The following is an 18,540-nucleotide window of genomic DNA, read 5'->3' as shown; positions in this document are numbered from 1 at the left end:
TATTATTTGATTTATTAATATTACAACTTTTAGAAGTGAATTTTTTCCAAATGTTTGGTATTAACTTATAAATTATTTTAATTTATAAATTTAGCATATTTTGAGTGAAATGGAGTGCAATTTCCTGATCACAGCTCACTGCAGCCTCAAACTTCTGGGTTCATTCCCTCCAGAGTAGCTGGGGCTACAGATGAATACCATTATGCCCAGCTAATATTTCCATTAAATTTGCTTCAATTGCCTGACTACTAAAACCTTCCCAAGTAAGTGTTAGCTTTATCAATATAAGAGGCCCTTATAGTCCTAAATACTGCAATAACATTATATATTTGTGAAATAAATAGCTCCATTTTATTCACTTAATCAAAATTTTAATTCAAATCACAATTACAGTAGATTGTCTCAATGGCTGAAGTCACTAGATTAAACAATCGATCACGTTGAAGTGTTTCCTGATGCTGGTATGATCACTAAGGAACTTTCTCAATGCGTTGCACTAACTGGAGGTGCTGCACTGGTTGCTGATTACGGTCATGATGGAACAAAGACAGATGACTTCAGAAGGTTTTGTGGCCACAAGTTTCATGTCTTAATTGCCCCAGGAACAGCAGATCTAACAGCTAATGTGGACTTCAGTTATTTGCAAAGAATGGCACAGGGAAAAGTAGCGTCTCTGGGCCCAATAAAACAACACACATTTTTTAAAAATATGGGTATTGATGTCCAGCTGAAGGTTCTTTTAGATAAATCAAATGAGACATCAATGAGACAGCAATTACTTCAAGGATATGATATGTTAATGAATCCGAAGAAGACGGGAGAAAGATTGAACATTTTTGCCTTGCTACTTCATCAGAGACTTCAAGGTGGAAGGAATCAGATGAATGTATGTCAGTTAAAACGTTATGCATCTCCTGTAGCTGGGTTTAGTGAACTTGTTTGGCAGTTATATCTCAGCTTGGATATTTTACCCTTTGGTCTGCCCAGGAAATCAAAACAAAGGAAACACATTTCATACATTGCAGGTAAAAAAAGAAACACAAAATACACAAAATATCAAAATGTTGTTTTGATTTATTTTATTCCCTATATTTAACTCTAAATTTCTTTAGGTTAGAAAGACTTTGCCTACATTGAAGTGCTTTCCCCAGAAAACATTGACCAATAACTTCACAGTGGAACTTTCATATGTAATCAGAGATAATCTTCAGCTCTCCATTCTGTACTCCCACCTAGACACATAACGGATTCTTACCTACATTTATGACCACTATAACAGAAACTTCATAACTTATTCACAGGAATTAATCATAAAGTTCATATCCTCAGATCCATATTACATAATTACTTAATTATTCTCTACTCAAAGATGTCCAAAAACCCTTGCTGGATATTTAAATAACTAAAGGAATGAATACGATAAGGAATAAAAGATAAAAAATCATCAAGAAGCCAATATCTAGACATAGGTATTTCATATCAACACTTTTCTTCCTCTTTTGTGTTCCATAGTAATGAGAGTCTATTTTGTTCAATGTCTGTTATAAGACTTTGCTTTGTTTTTCTACTTATGATTTTTAATATCATCTCAATTGCAATATAGTTATGTTTTTTCTTTCTGGTCTTTTTAATTTTACCAAAGTACTATGCATAGGATTGGTGCTTAATATACACTGTAATATTGTTCTTTATCCACCAATATGAACAAATTTAATGCTTTTTAAAATTGCCATTAAATAGTAATATGTTTTCTCCATGGAGATATTGTTTACATTAGGAATAAGTCATAAGTAAGATAATCACACAGTCTGCAAAGAAGACTGTGACTTGGATTATAGAAATCTGTCAGAATTAACAATACTCTAATGCTTCTAAGAGATGTGCATTCTACATCATTTTAATTATTCTAATATTTTTGAATTATACAATAAGAATTATGTGAGTATCATTAGAGGAGAAGCACTTAGATTGTAATAAGATTTAATTCAATGATTTATATCTACTTTTGTTTCTTGCTGTTGTTGAACAGGCTTTATATTGGCTAAACTGCACATCCTGGAAGAAACTGATCTTTCAGTTATTTTCCACATCAGCACATGACAATTAGTGAAATGAGTTCAGGCTTTTAAAAATAGCAGATGTTGAATATTTATAGAGTGTTACTTTAGTTTATTTTATAAAATTTTGTACACGAATTTTAGATTCAAATGTAAAAGAATGTCTGAAATGAGTAATTGCACATGCCAAATAGTTTTTTTTATATATTTCAGGGTTATGATTATCGGAAGTCACTTCTTTCTTTGATAAATTGGAACTTAATATGATGTAAGGCAAATTACCTCAAAAGATAAAATCCAAGTGATCATACATAAATGTATCGTGTGGTGTCAAATAAAACTTCAATAAATACAAGGTGGCAGAAACAAAAGTTATGTAAATTATTCATCCATAAAATCTGCATTAGCTAGTTTGTAAAGAAAATATATTTATCCCAAATGACACTATTGCTAAGCTACATGGCTTAGATGAGGAAAATTAAATCCGGAAATCTCTCTCATAAATGTACTCAGAAATATAACACTTTTGCAACAAGAATTGAATTTTGCTCCTTTGTTTTACTCAGCAAAAAAAAAAGAAACATTTGTAATTTTATAATAATGCTGTTTTAAATTTCAGGCATTTATTTATTTAAAAAATTAAATTACTAATCAGTGAAAACTATATTCATGCATATATGAAAAACTAGGTTTTGTAATTTTACCTCAAATTTTTATGGTAATGCACAGTTCATGGTGTTTTTTTCAGCTATTGAAAACATTAATATTACTTTGCTGTTAATATTAACAGGTGAGAAAAATAACATATTTACGTAATAATTAGATTTAATTTGATATTTTACTGCTAAGCACTATGTCTTTTTATTTTCTAAGTTTTCAACAATAGACTCTCATTCCTCCAATAATATTTTGGCAACAGAAGTATGTTTGAAACTCCCAATATATTCAGATTTCTTGAATATTCCCTTTTATGGTAAGTATGAAGATAAGTAATTATATTCTTGTGCTTATACTCATAAGGAAGTTGTGAGACGACTTGGTTTATGTTTATTTGTTATAAAGAACAATTCATTATTTGCTATACAAAAAGTGTAATTAATATCTTATTTAGTGATAGTTTCATTTTTCTCCCACTGGTTTGAATTACACATTCTAACGATTGTTGGTGAGAGGAACTTCCTCATATCATTTCTACCTATGAAGTGTATTATTTCATGGCCAAGACAGTCATACTCAGGTTGGGCTACATAATTTGTGGGGTTCAATTCAAAATGAAAATGTGGGGTCTTTTGTTGCAAATTATTAAGAATTCCAAAATGGCAGCAGCACAGCATTAATCCAAGAGCAGATCCATGTGAGCATGGTACCCTGTGCAACTGGACAGGTCATAGGTCCATGAAGTCAGTCCCATAGACACACTGTGACACAATCAATGTATTGTAGCATTGGAGAGTATGGCCTGCAGAGCCACACGCCTACGTTTTAATTCTACATTATCAATTCTTTACCTGTTAGACTTTAGGCGAGTTACTTAAAAGCTCTCTGCCTCAGTGGTTTTATCTTCATTAAATAATGATTATAGTATGTAATTTATGAGATTATTTTGAGGAATGAATACTATATGTAAAAGCTCAAGGAATAACATCTGACATGAGTAAGCTATCAATAATATTAGGTAGTATTAGTTTATATGAAGCGGTTATTTTTAATAGATACAACTAGTGAATCAACTCATGTAGATCATCCTTTTTCATGCTATTTCCATGAGATAACATCTTATATTTGGCACGCTTTTGTTGCTTTTTTTTTTTGAGACAAATTCTTGCTCTGTCACCCAGGCTAGAGTGCAGTAGCTCAGTCAATTATGGATAACTGCAGCCTCAACCTCCAAGATTCAAGCAATACTCCTCCCTCAGCCCCCTGAGGAGCTGAGACTATAGGCACATGCCACCATGGCTGGCTAATTTTCATATTTTTGTAGAGACATGCATTTTTGCACATTGTCTGACTGGTCTTGAACTCCTAGACTGAAGTCATCCACCTGCCTTGGCCTCCCAAAGTGCTAGGATTATTTCTTGCAATTTTGAAGACTATTACTATGAGAGAAGATCAGAGGATACAACTCTGGTTCCCAAATTTACATTCTCACAGGTTTATACTACTCTGGCATTTAATTTAAAGGGCAAAATTAAGATCAATCTATTATCCATCTGATACTTCTGTAAATCCAATGGACATTACAATCTGGATTTTATAAGCCAGTTTTGACTTAATTTTGCTATTTTGAAAATATGATTAAAGGTACAATTATATAAGGTCTATAATTTATATTCAAATATTTCAGAATTGACCATGTTAAATCAATGTATGTGCATTTGTGTTAATCTAGACACTATGGGAATCTAGTTGACATATTCCTGCAATCATTTTCCCCAGGGGGTCAGCTAACATTTAAAGTTAGGAAGTCCATACTGCAGAAGTAAATTCATCAAGCATTTCTAACATCTACATCTTGACTCAACATCAGGAGCTTTACCAATTAGCATAATGAATGTTAAAAATGGATCCCTATTAATGAAATTACTAGTGTTCAAGCTGTTTTATTTAAAATAGTTTCTACAACCTTTACACTTTTGTATGGTCAAGGTGTAAGGATCAAGTGAAACCTTGCCCTGTAGACTAAGGGATAGCATCCTCCATTTGACTTTTAACTGGTTCTGAGCCGAGTTATTGGTTCCAAGAATACCTTTTATCACCTCAGACTGCCTGATTATTTAGCCTAACCCTACTTATAGAATCAGGTGAATTTTTCAATGATAGTACCTGTGTTAGGACATTCTTGCATTGCTATAAAGAAACACTTTAAGGAGCTTTCACTCATGATGGAAGGTGAAGAGGCAGCAGCCACATTACATGGTGAAAGAAGGAGCAAGAGAGAGAGATGGGAAGGTGCCAGACACTTTTAAACAATTGGAACTCTGAAAACTCACTCACTATTGTGAGAACAGCACCAAGAAGGTGGTACTAAACCATTCATGAGAAATCTGCCCCCATGATCCAATCACCTCCCACCAATCCCCACCCCCCTCCAAAACTGGTGATTACATTTCAACGTGAGGTTTGGGAGAACCAATATTCAACTTATGTCACTCCACGTTTGGTCCCCAAATCTCATATTATTCTCACATTGCAAAACAGAATCATCAGCATCACTCAAATGTCAAAAGTCCAAAGTCTCATCTGAGATTAGTTTCTTCTATTTATGAATCAGGAAAACCAAAACAAGTTACTTCCAAGATACAATGGGGGTGCAGGCATTGGATAAGCATTTTTATTCCAAAAGGGAGAAATTGACCAAAAGAAAGGGGTAACAGGCTACATACAAGTTCAAAACCTAGCAAGGCAGTCATTACATCTTAAAACTCCAAAATAATCTCATTTGACTCCATGTCCCACGTCCAGGGCCCACTGGTGCAAGAGTGAGCTCACAAGGCCTTGGGAAGCTCTACCTCTGTGGCTTTGCAGAGCACAGGTCCTGTGACTGCTCAGATGGGTTAGAGTTGAGTACCTGTGGCTTTTCCAGGTACAGGGTGCAAGCTACCAGTGAATCTATCATTCTGGGGTCTGGCAGGTGGCAGCCCCCTTCCTATAACTCCACCATGCAGTGTCCCAGTGGGGACTCTGTGTGTTACCTCCAACACTACATTTGCCCTTGACACTGCCCTACTGGAAGTTCTCTGTGAGGGTTCTGTCCCTGCAGTGACTTCTGCCTGGGCACACAGGCTTCTCACACATCTTCTGAAATCTAAGCAGAGGCTGCCAGGCTTCCTCTTGTACTCAGTGAACTTGCAGGCTTAAGACCACCTCAAAGCCATCAAGACTTACAACTTGTACCCTCTGGATTTGCCATCCTAAGCTGTACATGGGGCCCTTTGAGTCAAGGCTGTCACAGGGGCCTGGATGCGAGAAGCCTACCAACGTAGTGCAAGTCAGTGACACTCCTGGTCTAGCCTACCAAACCATTCTTTAGACCTAATCCTCTGGACCCCCGTAATGGGAGGGGCTGCCTCAAAGATCTCTGAAATGTCTTCAAGGCCATTTTACCATAGTCTTCGCTATTCGCACTTGGCTACTTTTTAGTTATGCTCATATCTCTAGCAAGTGGTTATTCCACAACACGTTTAGATTTTTCTTTTTTTTTTTCTTTCTTTGCCACATGACTAGGCTGCAAGTTTTCCAAATTTTTATACTCTGCTCTCTGTTTAATCATAACTTCCAACTTTAAGTCATTTCTTTGCTCCCGTATCTGAGATAGGTTGTTAGAAGCAGCCAGGTTACATCTTAAATGTTTTGCTGCTTAGAAATTTCTTCTGCCAGGTACCCTAAGTCATTGCTCTTAACTTTAAACTTTCACAGATCCCTAGAACATGAACAAAATATAGCCAAGTTCTTTGCTATGGCATAACAAGGGTGACCTTTGATCTAGTTCCCAATAAGTTCCTAATTTTCATCTGAGACCTCATCAGCCTAGACTTCACTCTCCATATCACTATCAGCATTTTGGTCACAACAATTTAACCAGTTTCTAAGAAGTGCCAAACTTTCCCTTATTTTACTATCTTTACTATCTTCTTTTGAGTCCTACAAACTTCCAACCTTTGCCCATTATCCAGTTTTTTTTGTTTTTTTTTGTTTTTATTGTTTTTTTTTTTTTTTTTTTTTTTTTTTGAGACAGAATCTGTCTCTGTTGCCCAGGCTGGAGTGCAGTGGTGCAATCTCGGCTCACTGCAAGCTCTGCCTCCTGGGTTCATGCCATTCTCCTGCCTCAGCCTCCTGAGTAGCTGGTACTACAGGTGCCCTCCACCACACTCAGATAATTTTTTGTATTTTTTAGTAGAGATGGGGTTTCACCATGTTAGCCAGGATGGTCTCGATCTCCTGAACTCATGGTCCACCCTCCTTGGCCTCCCAAAGTGCTGAGATTACAGGTGTGAGTCACCATGCCCAGCCCTGTTATGCAGTTTCTAAGCTGCTTACACATTATCAGGTATCTTTATAGCAATGCTTCACTACTCAGTACCAATTTTCTGTGTTAGACTATTCTTACATTGCCCCTATGAGATTTGGGGGGAGCGAAATTCCAAACTATCTTAGTGCTTTTGGGTACCACAGGGGAAAAACAACTGACATTCATCCCAGATGACAGACTTAGATATAAAAATGTTCCTGCTTATCTTCTTATGAATGTATGTAGTATGACAAAATAGAGACTGAGGTTCCTTCCTTTTAGACTGGTAATGAACCATCTCCAACCTACCTCTAATGATTAACAACTACCAAATCTTAAAAACAAAAGCTTAATAGTTGTGCATAATTAACTTAAAATAATCACTTTGCAACAATTACTACAAAAAAAAATAACATTTCAAATTCCTTTTAGGATTCCATATGAATACATTCAAAATTCAGAGAAAAAATAAAACACATTTCCTAAGTATTAATTAAGAAAAAAGATAATCATATTTTTGTTACTACAGATGGGAAGAAAATTAACAAGTAATTAAAAGTTACAATGCTCCAGGTCCTTTAATTATATAACCTCACTTTATTTTTATATTAACCTTAAAATCTTACTTTAATTTTATTGTATTAACAAGGAAAATGAAGCTAAGAGATGTTAAATATCCTAGCCACAGCCCTATGATCAATAAATAATGTAACTAGGATTCAAACCTGGTAACATAACACCAAATCTATAGGTTTTATTTTTGTTTTGTTTTGTTTTCTTATTTTTACCCACCATGTTTTACCTACCATTGAGATATATAAGAATAATTATGAGAATAATCCTTGAAGAAACAGAAGCCTTGTTATAATTACCAGGCTAAACATATATATCAAAATTTTGAAAACTCACTTACCATTTTTCTTTTTATTGTCTTCTTTTTGTGAGTTACTTATAGAATTTTTTATGTACCTATCTTACCAATATTTTTCTCACCAATAAATTCCTCTTAGAGTACAGGTATGTATTTCTTTACTTTTTCTTTGCTATAAATATTTCCACTTAAGAGATTCATCCCTGCCAGTCAGTCATTGTGGAAGACACTGTGGTGATTCCTCAGAAACCTAAATACAGAAATAGTACTTAACCCAGCAACTCTATTACCAGGTATGTACTCAAAGAAATATAAATCATTCTATTATAAAGATACACACATGTGTGTGTTCATTGCAGCACTTTTCACAATAACAAAGATATAGAATCAACCTAAATGTCCATCAGTGATAGACTGGATAAAGAAAATGTGCCATATATATGCTGTGCAATACTACACAGCAATTAAGAAAAATGAGATCATGTTCTTTGCAGGAACACGGATAGAGCTAGAGGCCATTATCTCTAACAAACTAACACAGGAACAGACAACAAATTACACATGTTCTCACTTAAATTGGGAGCTAAATGTTGAGATATATAGATACACAGAGTGGAACAATGCACACTGAAGTCTTTTGGAGGGTGGAGGGTGGGAAGAGCATCAAGAAAAATAACTAATGCATATTAAGTTTAATACCTGTTTGATGAAATAATCTGTAAAACAAACTCATGACCAAAGTTTACCTATCTAACAAACCTGCACTTGTACTCCCAAATTTAAAATAAAAGTTAAAAAAAAGATAAAATGTATTATAGTTAAGACCTTAACAAATAATACATAATAGCAAAACAGCTTTTGGGTTGAAAAAAATGTCACAGTAAAAGGAATACATTAGAGCTTTAATAGCCGCTCTAATATGCTTTCTCATATAATGAAAACAAATTGATGAAAACAAAAGTAACATTTGATTTAAGGAAGTTTGCACATCTGGACACCAGATCTAATTATAAATAAGTCAATAACTGTAACTAGTAGTCTGAAAAGAAACAAAATGTGGAATCTACAAAATAGAAGTAAAAATCCAAGTTTCTATTGTAACTGAAGCTCAGTTTTCTTTATAAAAAGTTGCCAAATAATGCCATAGTTGACATATAATTAACTATTTACTGTCACTTTCTAAGTTAAGTCTACAAGATAAATACACTATTCACCTATGTTTCTAAATATAAGAAATAATAAATATTTTAATGGTTGAGCCATTAATGGCATAATTTTGGAAACCTACAAGAGCTAATGACTTAGAAAAAAGTTCATTGACTACTTATTCTATTTTAAAGTAGTTTCAATCAGTGAGACTATAAATGATGTAATAAGACATTTTAAGTTTAAAGATTAAGGTGGAAAAGGGCAGAGTATGGGCAGTTTTTTACACTTACCATATTCATAGAAGGCTTACATTTAACAAGGATTGCCGAGATTTACAAGCAGGGGTTATGTCATGGAGTATCTTATATACCATGCTATATCAAGTTCATCTTGTATTGCAAAAGTATTTTAACAGATAGTCACTTTATCAAGAGGTGTACATTTTATCTATATTTTGGGAAGTATAATTAAGTTGCTGGTGCCCCAAATTACAGTTCTTTCCCAAATTAATTGTCCTAAAATGAGCAACCAAAATTGTTGGAGCATAATGGAACTACTAAGCATCTAGAAAAAATAAAACACCGAAGACAGTTGGATACATGGCTCTCAAACTTAAGAGAGAGTGAGAAGTCACGAAAGTGTAGATTTGGGAATAATTAAAACTATAGATGTAGGTACCATTGCCCAAGGAGAGTGGGCTATGCCAGAGGAAAGAGAGAACTGGAAAGGAATATCTTGATTATTGATAGAAAAGGTAAGGAAATTGTCATCCTTGAAGTCGAATCTCAGATACTCTGAAGCTAACTAGATAAGGTTGTTGTCCCATTAGAAAACATTTCAAGATGAAATGAATGGCATACAGTGAAAAATAATGCAGAGATTTAAAGTAGGTTAAAGATTGAAATGGTCAATGGAGATCTTGGAGACCAACTTTAATATGTGTTTTGGGATGCAAACAGACAACAGTCAGTTGAAGGGTGAAAGAAAGAAATAAAATACACGTAGCCAACAAGCATAGACAACTCAAGAAGCTTGAGTGGGAAGAAAAAATAAAGAGTTAAGGGTCAAGGAGAGGAAGAAAAGGAGAAAGAGAAGAGGAAGAAAGGAGGGAGGAAGAGAAAGAGAATGAGAGAGAGAGACTGAACGAAACAGATGTGATATGAAACACAAGTAAAGAAAATATCATTGTGCCAGAGGCAAAAGGAGACCATTTGCATTATAAGACCTGAGAGAATCAAAGATGGGTGTCATTGTTTTAGGTGCCTACAATAAAAATAAAGAAATCAGACTAGAATGACACTATTTTATGTAAATCAGAAATGGCTTAATGGCTTATTTTTTTTAAGTAGGAGGAAAAATAATTACTCCAGGCACAAGTAGAAAAGTTAATATGATTTGGAATCTATCTCTGCCTAAAAGTAGATCTTGTGCTATGTTCTTGGTTTAGTTTTTAAAAAATCCATGCTCTTAACCAGTACCCTCAGATAACTTTACTTATATTAAGTCATTTAATCTGATAAGTACTCTGTTTAGTAGCTGAACAGTTTATTGTTAGTTTTTTAGTTTACAGATGAAGAAACTGAAGCAATGGCAGGTTAAGTGAGTTGTCAAGGTTACATATTTACTAAATAATAAAACCATAATTTGAACTTCTTCCAGAGAAGATGGGCATGAACCACAGCTTAACTTAAAATACCTCTTTAATGGCTTTATTTAAACGAAATCATCATAAAAGATACTTTCAATCTTCTAAAATTTTCCATAGATACACAAGAAAATACATTACAAGAGAAGTGATATATTCATAAAACAACAAAATATAAATAAGAATGATGATGCTAGAAGTGTTTCAGAAAGGAACTAACTCCAGAGAATGAGAGAGTATGTCTTAAGCTAGTTATCTAAAGAGTGTCTGACTACAAGATTTAACTTAAGTTCCCTCTGAATTTTGGAAACAGCAGAATAAAACTGGACTCAAAGCTGAATCTTCTTGTTTGCCTCAGATCAAAATTTTCTTTCTAATTGAAAGTGTAGATGTAAAAAGTGAAACAGTTTCAGAGGTTCTGAGAAATGACAGGTAAATGGGTTATTTAACTCAAAATTGAATTCAATTCTTAGAAAAATAGAACTGAATTCACTTGCCAGCAGAACAAACTGTCTTGTAGATTATGTCATTCCAAAATCAATTCTAAAGTTTTTTAAAAAATCTGAACATGTAAAGGTTCTTATCATTTTGCTTTGTTTTGTCTTGTTTTTACTATCTATTCTATTCATTAATATCCCTTCATGTATTATAGGAAAAGTAGCTATTAATTATAAAATCCAAATTTATCCACTACATAAAATACAGTACTTAGGATTAATCTAACACACAACGCAGGATAATGGATTTTTGAATAGATTTTCTGAAATTTCTGTGAACTTTATAGCAATCAGTAGTATAATTGTACCAGATGATAACTTCTATATTTAGGAACTCAGTTACAGATGCACAAGAGACAAGAAACTATTATTAAGTGCCTGACATATGACTCAGAGAATGGGCTGAGGTAAATATGAAAGAGAAACACTTCTATAACATTGAATAATATTTTAAAAATTCAGAAGCTTCTCATTCAATTATTTGTGCTCTAACTCTAGTTTGTTGAAGTTTTCTCTAGTGTGATGCTCCTACATATTATTTCTATTGTTAACTGGTAGCTTGGGTAACTGTCATTTATAGCAGAGTGAAATGATAAAATTGCATACTGAATGCAAGTACCATTTGAGTATAACAACTCTAATTGGAAAGATGAAGAGTGACTTCTCTGCAGCTGTGAAAACTACTTGGTATAATGTAAAAGGTGAATAAAAGCTTTAAAGTCTCCTGGAAAACAAAGGTCAAGTTGTGTCGTTACTAAATCTTAGACACCTTGCTGAGTACCTGGAACTCAGTGGTTGTATGCCAATTTAGGTTTATCGAAGGAAGAAAGCATAGCTGACAAGTATTTATAGCCAATTGTATAGTAGGAATAAGGGAGACATTTTATGTTCTTAAAATATATAATTGTGGCCTTCTAATTTCAGCTCTGACATTTAAAAAGCTTAGAAGTCATGACTTCTATCTTTAAAACAAGATGAATTGGAAAAACTTAAAATCAATGAATTTTCTTTGACCAACAGAGAATTGAATTTGCAAGGCAAAGTTTTAATCCAATATCTGGGGTGATAGATCACTCCAGAGAGTCACGGCCAACATCTGCTTACCTGAAACAGAAGCCTCTGCAGCAATAAACTAGTACAAAAATAAAAATAAAATTAATCAAAATTTGCACAGTGTAGGAAAAGCCATGCCTAGGATAAATTTACTGAACTAAATTCATATATTAGAAAATATGGTAGATCTATAATCAATAACCTAAGTCTCTAAGAAACTAGAGAATAAAGACTGAGTTGGCAGTCAGAAAGTAGCATAAAATTAAAATTAATATTAGAAAAATATCAAGAATATTAAAATATAAAACAAATAAATTGAAACCAAAATCTTGTACTTTGAAACAAAGGATAAGTGCTTGAGGGGATGGATACCCCATTCTCCATAATGTGATGATTACATAATGCATGTATGTATCAAAACATCTCATGTACTTCGTAAATATATATGTCTACTATGTACTCACAAAAATAAAAACTAAAATTAAAAAAAAAGTTAAAGCTTTTTCTTTAAGAAGATTGATATGATTCAAAAACCCCTATCCAGAATAATCAAGAAAAAAAGAGAGATGACCCAAATTACAACATCAGAGTGAGAGGGATCCATCACTATCAACTGATAGGCAGTAAAATTTAAATAAAAAATACAACAAACATCTCAAAGCCACCAATTTTCTGCCTTAGGTAAAATGAAACAGTTTCTTAAAAGACTACCAAAAATGAAAAATGGAGAAATAATACCTTGAATATTTCAAAATATATTAAATAAATTAAATAATCACAAATTTTCCAAAAGAGAGAGCACCAGAGACGTATGGTTTTACTAGATAATTTTAACAAACATTTAAGAAAAAATAATACCAATTTTTACAAAATCTCTCAGAAAATAGAAGCAGAGGGAAGTTCTAATCTTTACATAATTTGATATAATATGTCCAGAATCTGTTTGCAGAAAACTACAAAATATGGTGAAAAAAATCAATAAATAATTAAATAAATGGAGAAATATTCCGTGTTCATGGATTGAAAGATTTGATATTATTAAAATGTCAATTCTTTCCAGTTTGGTCTGTGCATTTCATGCAATCCCAATCAAAATCCCAATAGACTATTATTGATGTTAATAAACCTGTTCTAAAGTTTATATAGAAAGGCAAAATGCCTAGAATAGCTACAAGATACTGCTCAAAAATATAAAAACACTCACACTACTCAATTTCTACATTAATTACACAGTTATAAGAACCAAAACAGGATATTATTCATAAAATAGTAGAAACATAGGTAAATTGGACAAAATTGATTTCCAGCAACAAACTAATAAAATACAATCAATTAATTTTTGACAATGTTTGAAAGCCAATTTAATTAAGAAAGAATAGACTATAACAAATGTTTCTGTAACAACGGGATATCCATGTGCAAAAAGGAAAAAAAAAATACCTGTGCAGAGACCCAATTATATTCTTAATAATTATCTCAAAATGGCTCATAGACCTAAAAGTAAAATGTAAAACTATAATACTTACAAAATAAAACATAAGGGAAAATCTATATGACCTTGTTTTGGTGACAAGTTTTTCAACACAACACTGAAAACACAATCCTGAGAGAAAAAAAAGAAAAAAAAATTGATAAGTTGGACTTTTTTTAAATTAATATCTATGTTTCCCTGAAATACACTGTAAAGAGAAATAAAAACCTAGAATCAGGGGACTGCAATTAAAGCAAATGTTGGAGGATCCAATTAAAACAACAAAATAAAATAAAGGAGTTAAACCTTTAATCACATGCTGTGATGGCATAAGCAGAAGTCTAAAACCGAAGGAAGCCCCAACTCTCTGTCTCAATTCTCCCACGGAAAGACACACAGGTGGAGGCGTTTGTGTTGCACAGAGAAGTGGATCATTTCTCTCTTGAGGACGTCGCAAACAATAGGGTCAGGCAGCTTTATAGACCCTGGTGTCAGGAGCAGGATGAGGAGGAAGAGCTAGGAGTGAAAAATTACTGTGCTGAGTCAAAGTGGGAAAAAAGCATATCTTGAAGTTTTCCCACCTTCTGCTCCTCCAGGAGGTCTCAGCAGAGGTACTTGAAGAAGAACTCTCTGTCCTAGACCTCAGATAAAGAGATCTAGGAATGAAGGCACTAGGAATTTAAATACGGTAAGAGCCTGACCAGTTAAAAGGCCGTGAGTTCTCAAATGCAACTCCCTTCAGAGACTGTAATGAACTGGCTGTGCACCCAGTCTGGTCAGTGGGAGGGCAGTTTATTCCCATGAGTCCTGCCAGGCAAAGCCTTTGTAGTTGCCTGTGGTCAGGTCTAAAAAATCACATATAGGTTTTGAACTAGCAGTTAATCTCCTCAACTAGAAACAGTCATTTTTTTTTTTCCCCCAAAATGACTTGTATCTAAAATACACAAAGAACACCTAAAACTGAACACTAAAAAATACACAAAGAACACCTAAAACTAAACAAATGACACAATTACAAAATAGGCAAAAGATCTAAATCGATACCTCATGTAAGAAGATACACAGATGAAAAGATAATCAACATTATTTGTTATTTGAAATGCAAATTAAATCCATAAGGTATAACATCACACCTATTAGAATAGCTAAAGTAAAAATGAATAAACAATATCAACTGCTGTAGATTCAGAACAACTAGTGCTCCATTCATTGCTGGTGGGAATGTAAACTGCTACATTCACTTTTGGAAATAGTTTGACAGTTTCTTTCAAAGCTGAACATAGGCTTATTTTACAATCCAGCCATTGTGGTCCTAGTTACTTAACCAGTGATTTGAAAAATTGTCCCCACACAAATCTTTATGTAGATATTAACAACAGCTTTATACATCATCACAATAAACTGGAAACAACCAATATATTCTTAAATACGGAACAGAAAAATATATTGTATAATATTATTCAGCAATAAATAGATATAAACTATCAAGCTATTCAAAGTCATGATGAATCTCAAATGAATACTGCTAAATGAAGAAAGACATTCTGTAAAGTCTATCTGCTACATGATTGCAATTTATTGGCAAAACAATAGAAACTATAAATAAAGCAGTGTTTGTCAAGGGTTTGGGCAGAGACTGAACTCATGAAGCACATGCATTTTCTTAGGGCGTTGAAATTATTCTGTATAACACCATAATGATGGATTCATACTACTATGCAATTGTCAAAACCTGTTGCACTTTGCAGCATAGAACATGAAAGCTGATAAATGCAAATTATTAAGAAATAGGAAGTCAAGGAGTCCCAGGATGGAATGTTCAGTGTGATAAAAGAATCTAACTGTATTTACCAATGTATGAAGCAACCTACCTGAAGGCAATGCAGAAATGGTGATGACCTAAGCAACTTTGGAGAAGGTTGGGTTCTGTAAGACTGAAGGCAATATAATCTGTACATAAACTCTGCACAGGAAAAGATCATATCTTGTCCCCACAGGGCATATGTTAACAATCTGGAACTCCTGTACATGTACATTTGCATTGAATAATTGAGTAAATTGAACACTTGGTACATCTACTTTGGAAAATGATTTTACACTTTCTTTCAAAGCTGAACATAGTCTTCTTAATGCAGGTTTCTCACTTTTACGATGGAAGTTAACAAACCAACAAGATGAGACCACTAGAGTGATGTCTGTGGTATTCAATTAGAGTTGGAGAAATCGGTATCAAGTCATGTTTCATCTTATGTAAATTTAGATAGATGATAGATAATGTGTAGGGTATACATGGGTTTGTATTTGCGTATGTATTTCCTTACTTTGTCAGTTGAGAGAGCCTAGAAGCATTGATTTTCTTGTAACAATAAGCACATCTAGCATTCTGGGTTTTTTTAAATTTTTATTTTAGGTTTGGGAATACATAGGAAGGTTTGCCGTATAGGTAAATTCCATGTCACAGGGGTTTGGTGTACAAATTATTTTGTCACCCAGGTAATAAGCATAGTACCCAACAGGTAGGTTTTTTATCTTCATTCTCCTCTCAGTTTTCACCCTCAAGCAGGCCTCTATGTCTTTTGTTACCTTCTTTGTGTCCGTGTATACTCAGTATTTAAGCTCCCACTTAAAAGTGAAAACACTTTTAAGAAATCGAGAACACATCTAGATCTTGATTTCTGATGTTATTCTCCAATACAAGGTACAAGTGCTCCGTGGAGAAAATGGTGATTCAGTGCCTGAGCCATGAAATATACAAGATGAGCCTGGAGAATCCTGCAGTTCTAGAAAGTAAGAAGGTATTAAAAAAAATCAAAACCAAAACCAAACAAAAGCAAAAACCTGCACACAATGATGGTGGTGTGTCAAAGGCACATAGAAACAAAGGGAAAGAGCTCCCAATGATAAAACTATCACAATTTGAGTAGCAAAATCAATCATGTCATAATAGATTATATCCCAACGTGTAAAATTAATGGTGTAAAATACATTCATAGTATTGTAAATAATTGAGTAAATAAATATATGTGGAGAAGAGAAGTATCTCATCAAGGAAAATACCAATGAAGTTAGGTAGAAACTCTTATTCAGGTGGTGGTTGTAATGCCTTCCCTTTAAAGTGGGCTGCACATAGTGACTTTCTTCCAAAGAATACAATATAAAAAGATGGGAAAATAATAACTTTCCAGTGAAGAAAACTAAGAAGCACTATCTCAAAGCTGATAGATCAACAGCATCAGCGATCAATCATGTTGTCAGCATATATCTGATATGATGAAATGAAAATGTCACTTACCTCTATGATCTTCCTTAAAAAAAATAAATAAATAAAAATAAAAAATCAGTTTAAACATGAGAAGGTATCCATAAGGGATATTTTCCAAATACATGACCAGTCCTCCTCAAAACTGTCAAAGTTATCAAAAACAAGAATGCCTGAAAAAGTGTTGCAGCCAATCCTAAAGAGAAAAATAACTAAATCTAATATGGCATCCTAGGTGAGATCCTAGGAAATAAAAATGACAATAGGTAAAAAATAAGGAAATATGAATACAGTACAGACTTTCATTAATAATAATGTATCAATATTGGTTTATTAATTATAACAAATCAATTTAATTTAAAATGCTAATAATAAGGAAATTGGGTGTTTAGCATATGAGAGCTCTCTGCAGTGTCTTTGCCAGTTTTCTGTAAATCAAAAAATATTTTAAACTTAAAAAGACAGTAAATGTTTTAAAAATGATCTGAGAAACCCAATGTGCTAGGTACAACACTTATTTTAAATGAAAAATGTAAATCTCATCAATATTAACAATAACTCCATTTGACTCAAGAGTAAATTATAGCATTAGAAATTTTGTTTAATGTTTCTGATTATAATTTTTTTATTTGTGTTTTAATAAAATGAAATAGGTTTTGAAACATTGTCCAAGCTCAAGCCTACCCCAACCTCATCCAAAATATATCATGGAAATTATGACTGAAGTTTTTATGGGGTGGTTACTGTCCTCTAAAAGGAAACATAAAGTTTTATCTCGTGTTTTTTCAGGGTGCTCCCTGACATCCTATAAAAGAATGTCCTTGAAGAAAGATGCTAAACTGTTCAACGATTTTTTTAAAGCAGAAAGTCTGAAGTAGCTGCCGTGAGTGACAGCTGAACACAAATTTCTGACTACTAGAAGAGGAGTCATGTTAACAGTACATAAATATTCACAGAGATGGTATCTTTAAATATAACTTGCAAATAATCTGACAGTAAAAATGTATTTTTATGTTACCCAGTGAAATTAAAGTGAACTTTTCTTCTTTCCATTTTCTTTGATGAATTTTAACAAAATTGCTCCCAATTTCAGCATCTGCTACATTGGTTTATGTTTTCAAAGAAAAATGTTTATAGTTTCAGTTGGCTTTATATTGACCTTTACCAGGTGATTAAATTTCTGATATATATTTAAATCACAGAACATTTTATTTATCCTTTACATCTTCACATAAATACTTGTGTTTTGAATCCAGTGACATTGGTCAAATAGTAATATATTAAAAAATCCATTAAATTATAACACCGTATGTGGACTATTGTACATCAATGGTATAGTAAGCATGAAATATGATCAATAGTTTTACTCTATTACTTTCCTCATTAATACAACACATCTGAAACAACTGACACTTTTACATTTAGTTTTTAAAATTACAAGTCATAATGGATTTTTTTTTTCAGGGCAAGGTAGAGTAACAGGGATGGGATGGAATGTACTCTGCTGCTTGAAAGAGTTTAATATTCTGA

At 33.3% G+C, this 18,540-nt stretch overlaps 1 protein-coding gene across 1 annotated transcript; it reads left to right on the top strand.

Moving 5' to 3' along the window:
- Positions 1-430: 430 nt before the first annotated feature.
- LOC103237717 (protein arginine methyltransferase NDUFAF7, mitochondrial-like) lies at positions 431-17,888 on the top strand (the record flags this gene model as incomplete). The annotated part of the gene is made up of 4 exons (XM_073018619.1): positions 431-1,025; positions 5,520-5,640; positions 16,450-16,538; positions 17,800-17,888. Coding segments are annotated over 4 exons (894 nt in total), but the record flags the coding sequence as incomplete, so codon positions are not given.
- Positions 17,889-18,540: the final 652 nt, after the last annotated feature.

The sequence above is a fragment of the Chlorocebus sabaeus genome, chromosome 8 (assembly GCF_047675955.1).
Source record: "Chlorocebus sabaeus isolate Y175 chromosome 8, mChlSab1.0.hap1, whole genome shotgun sequence".
Lineage (NCBI taxonomy): Eukaryota > Metazoa > Chordata > Mammalia > Primates > Cercopithecidae > Chlorocebus > Chlorocebus sabaeus.
Note: the sequence above shows the minus strand (reverse complement) of the source record. Positions and strands in the feature narration are given on the sequence as shown.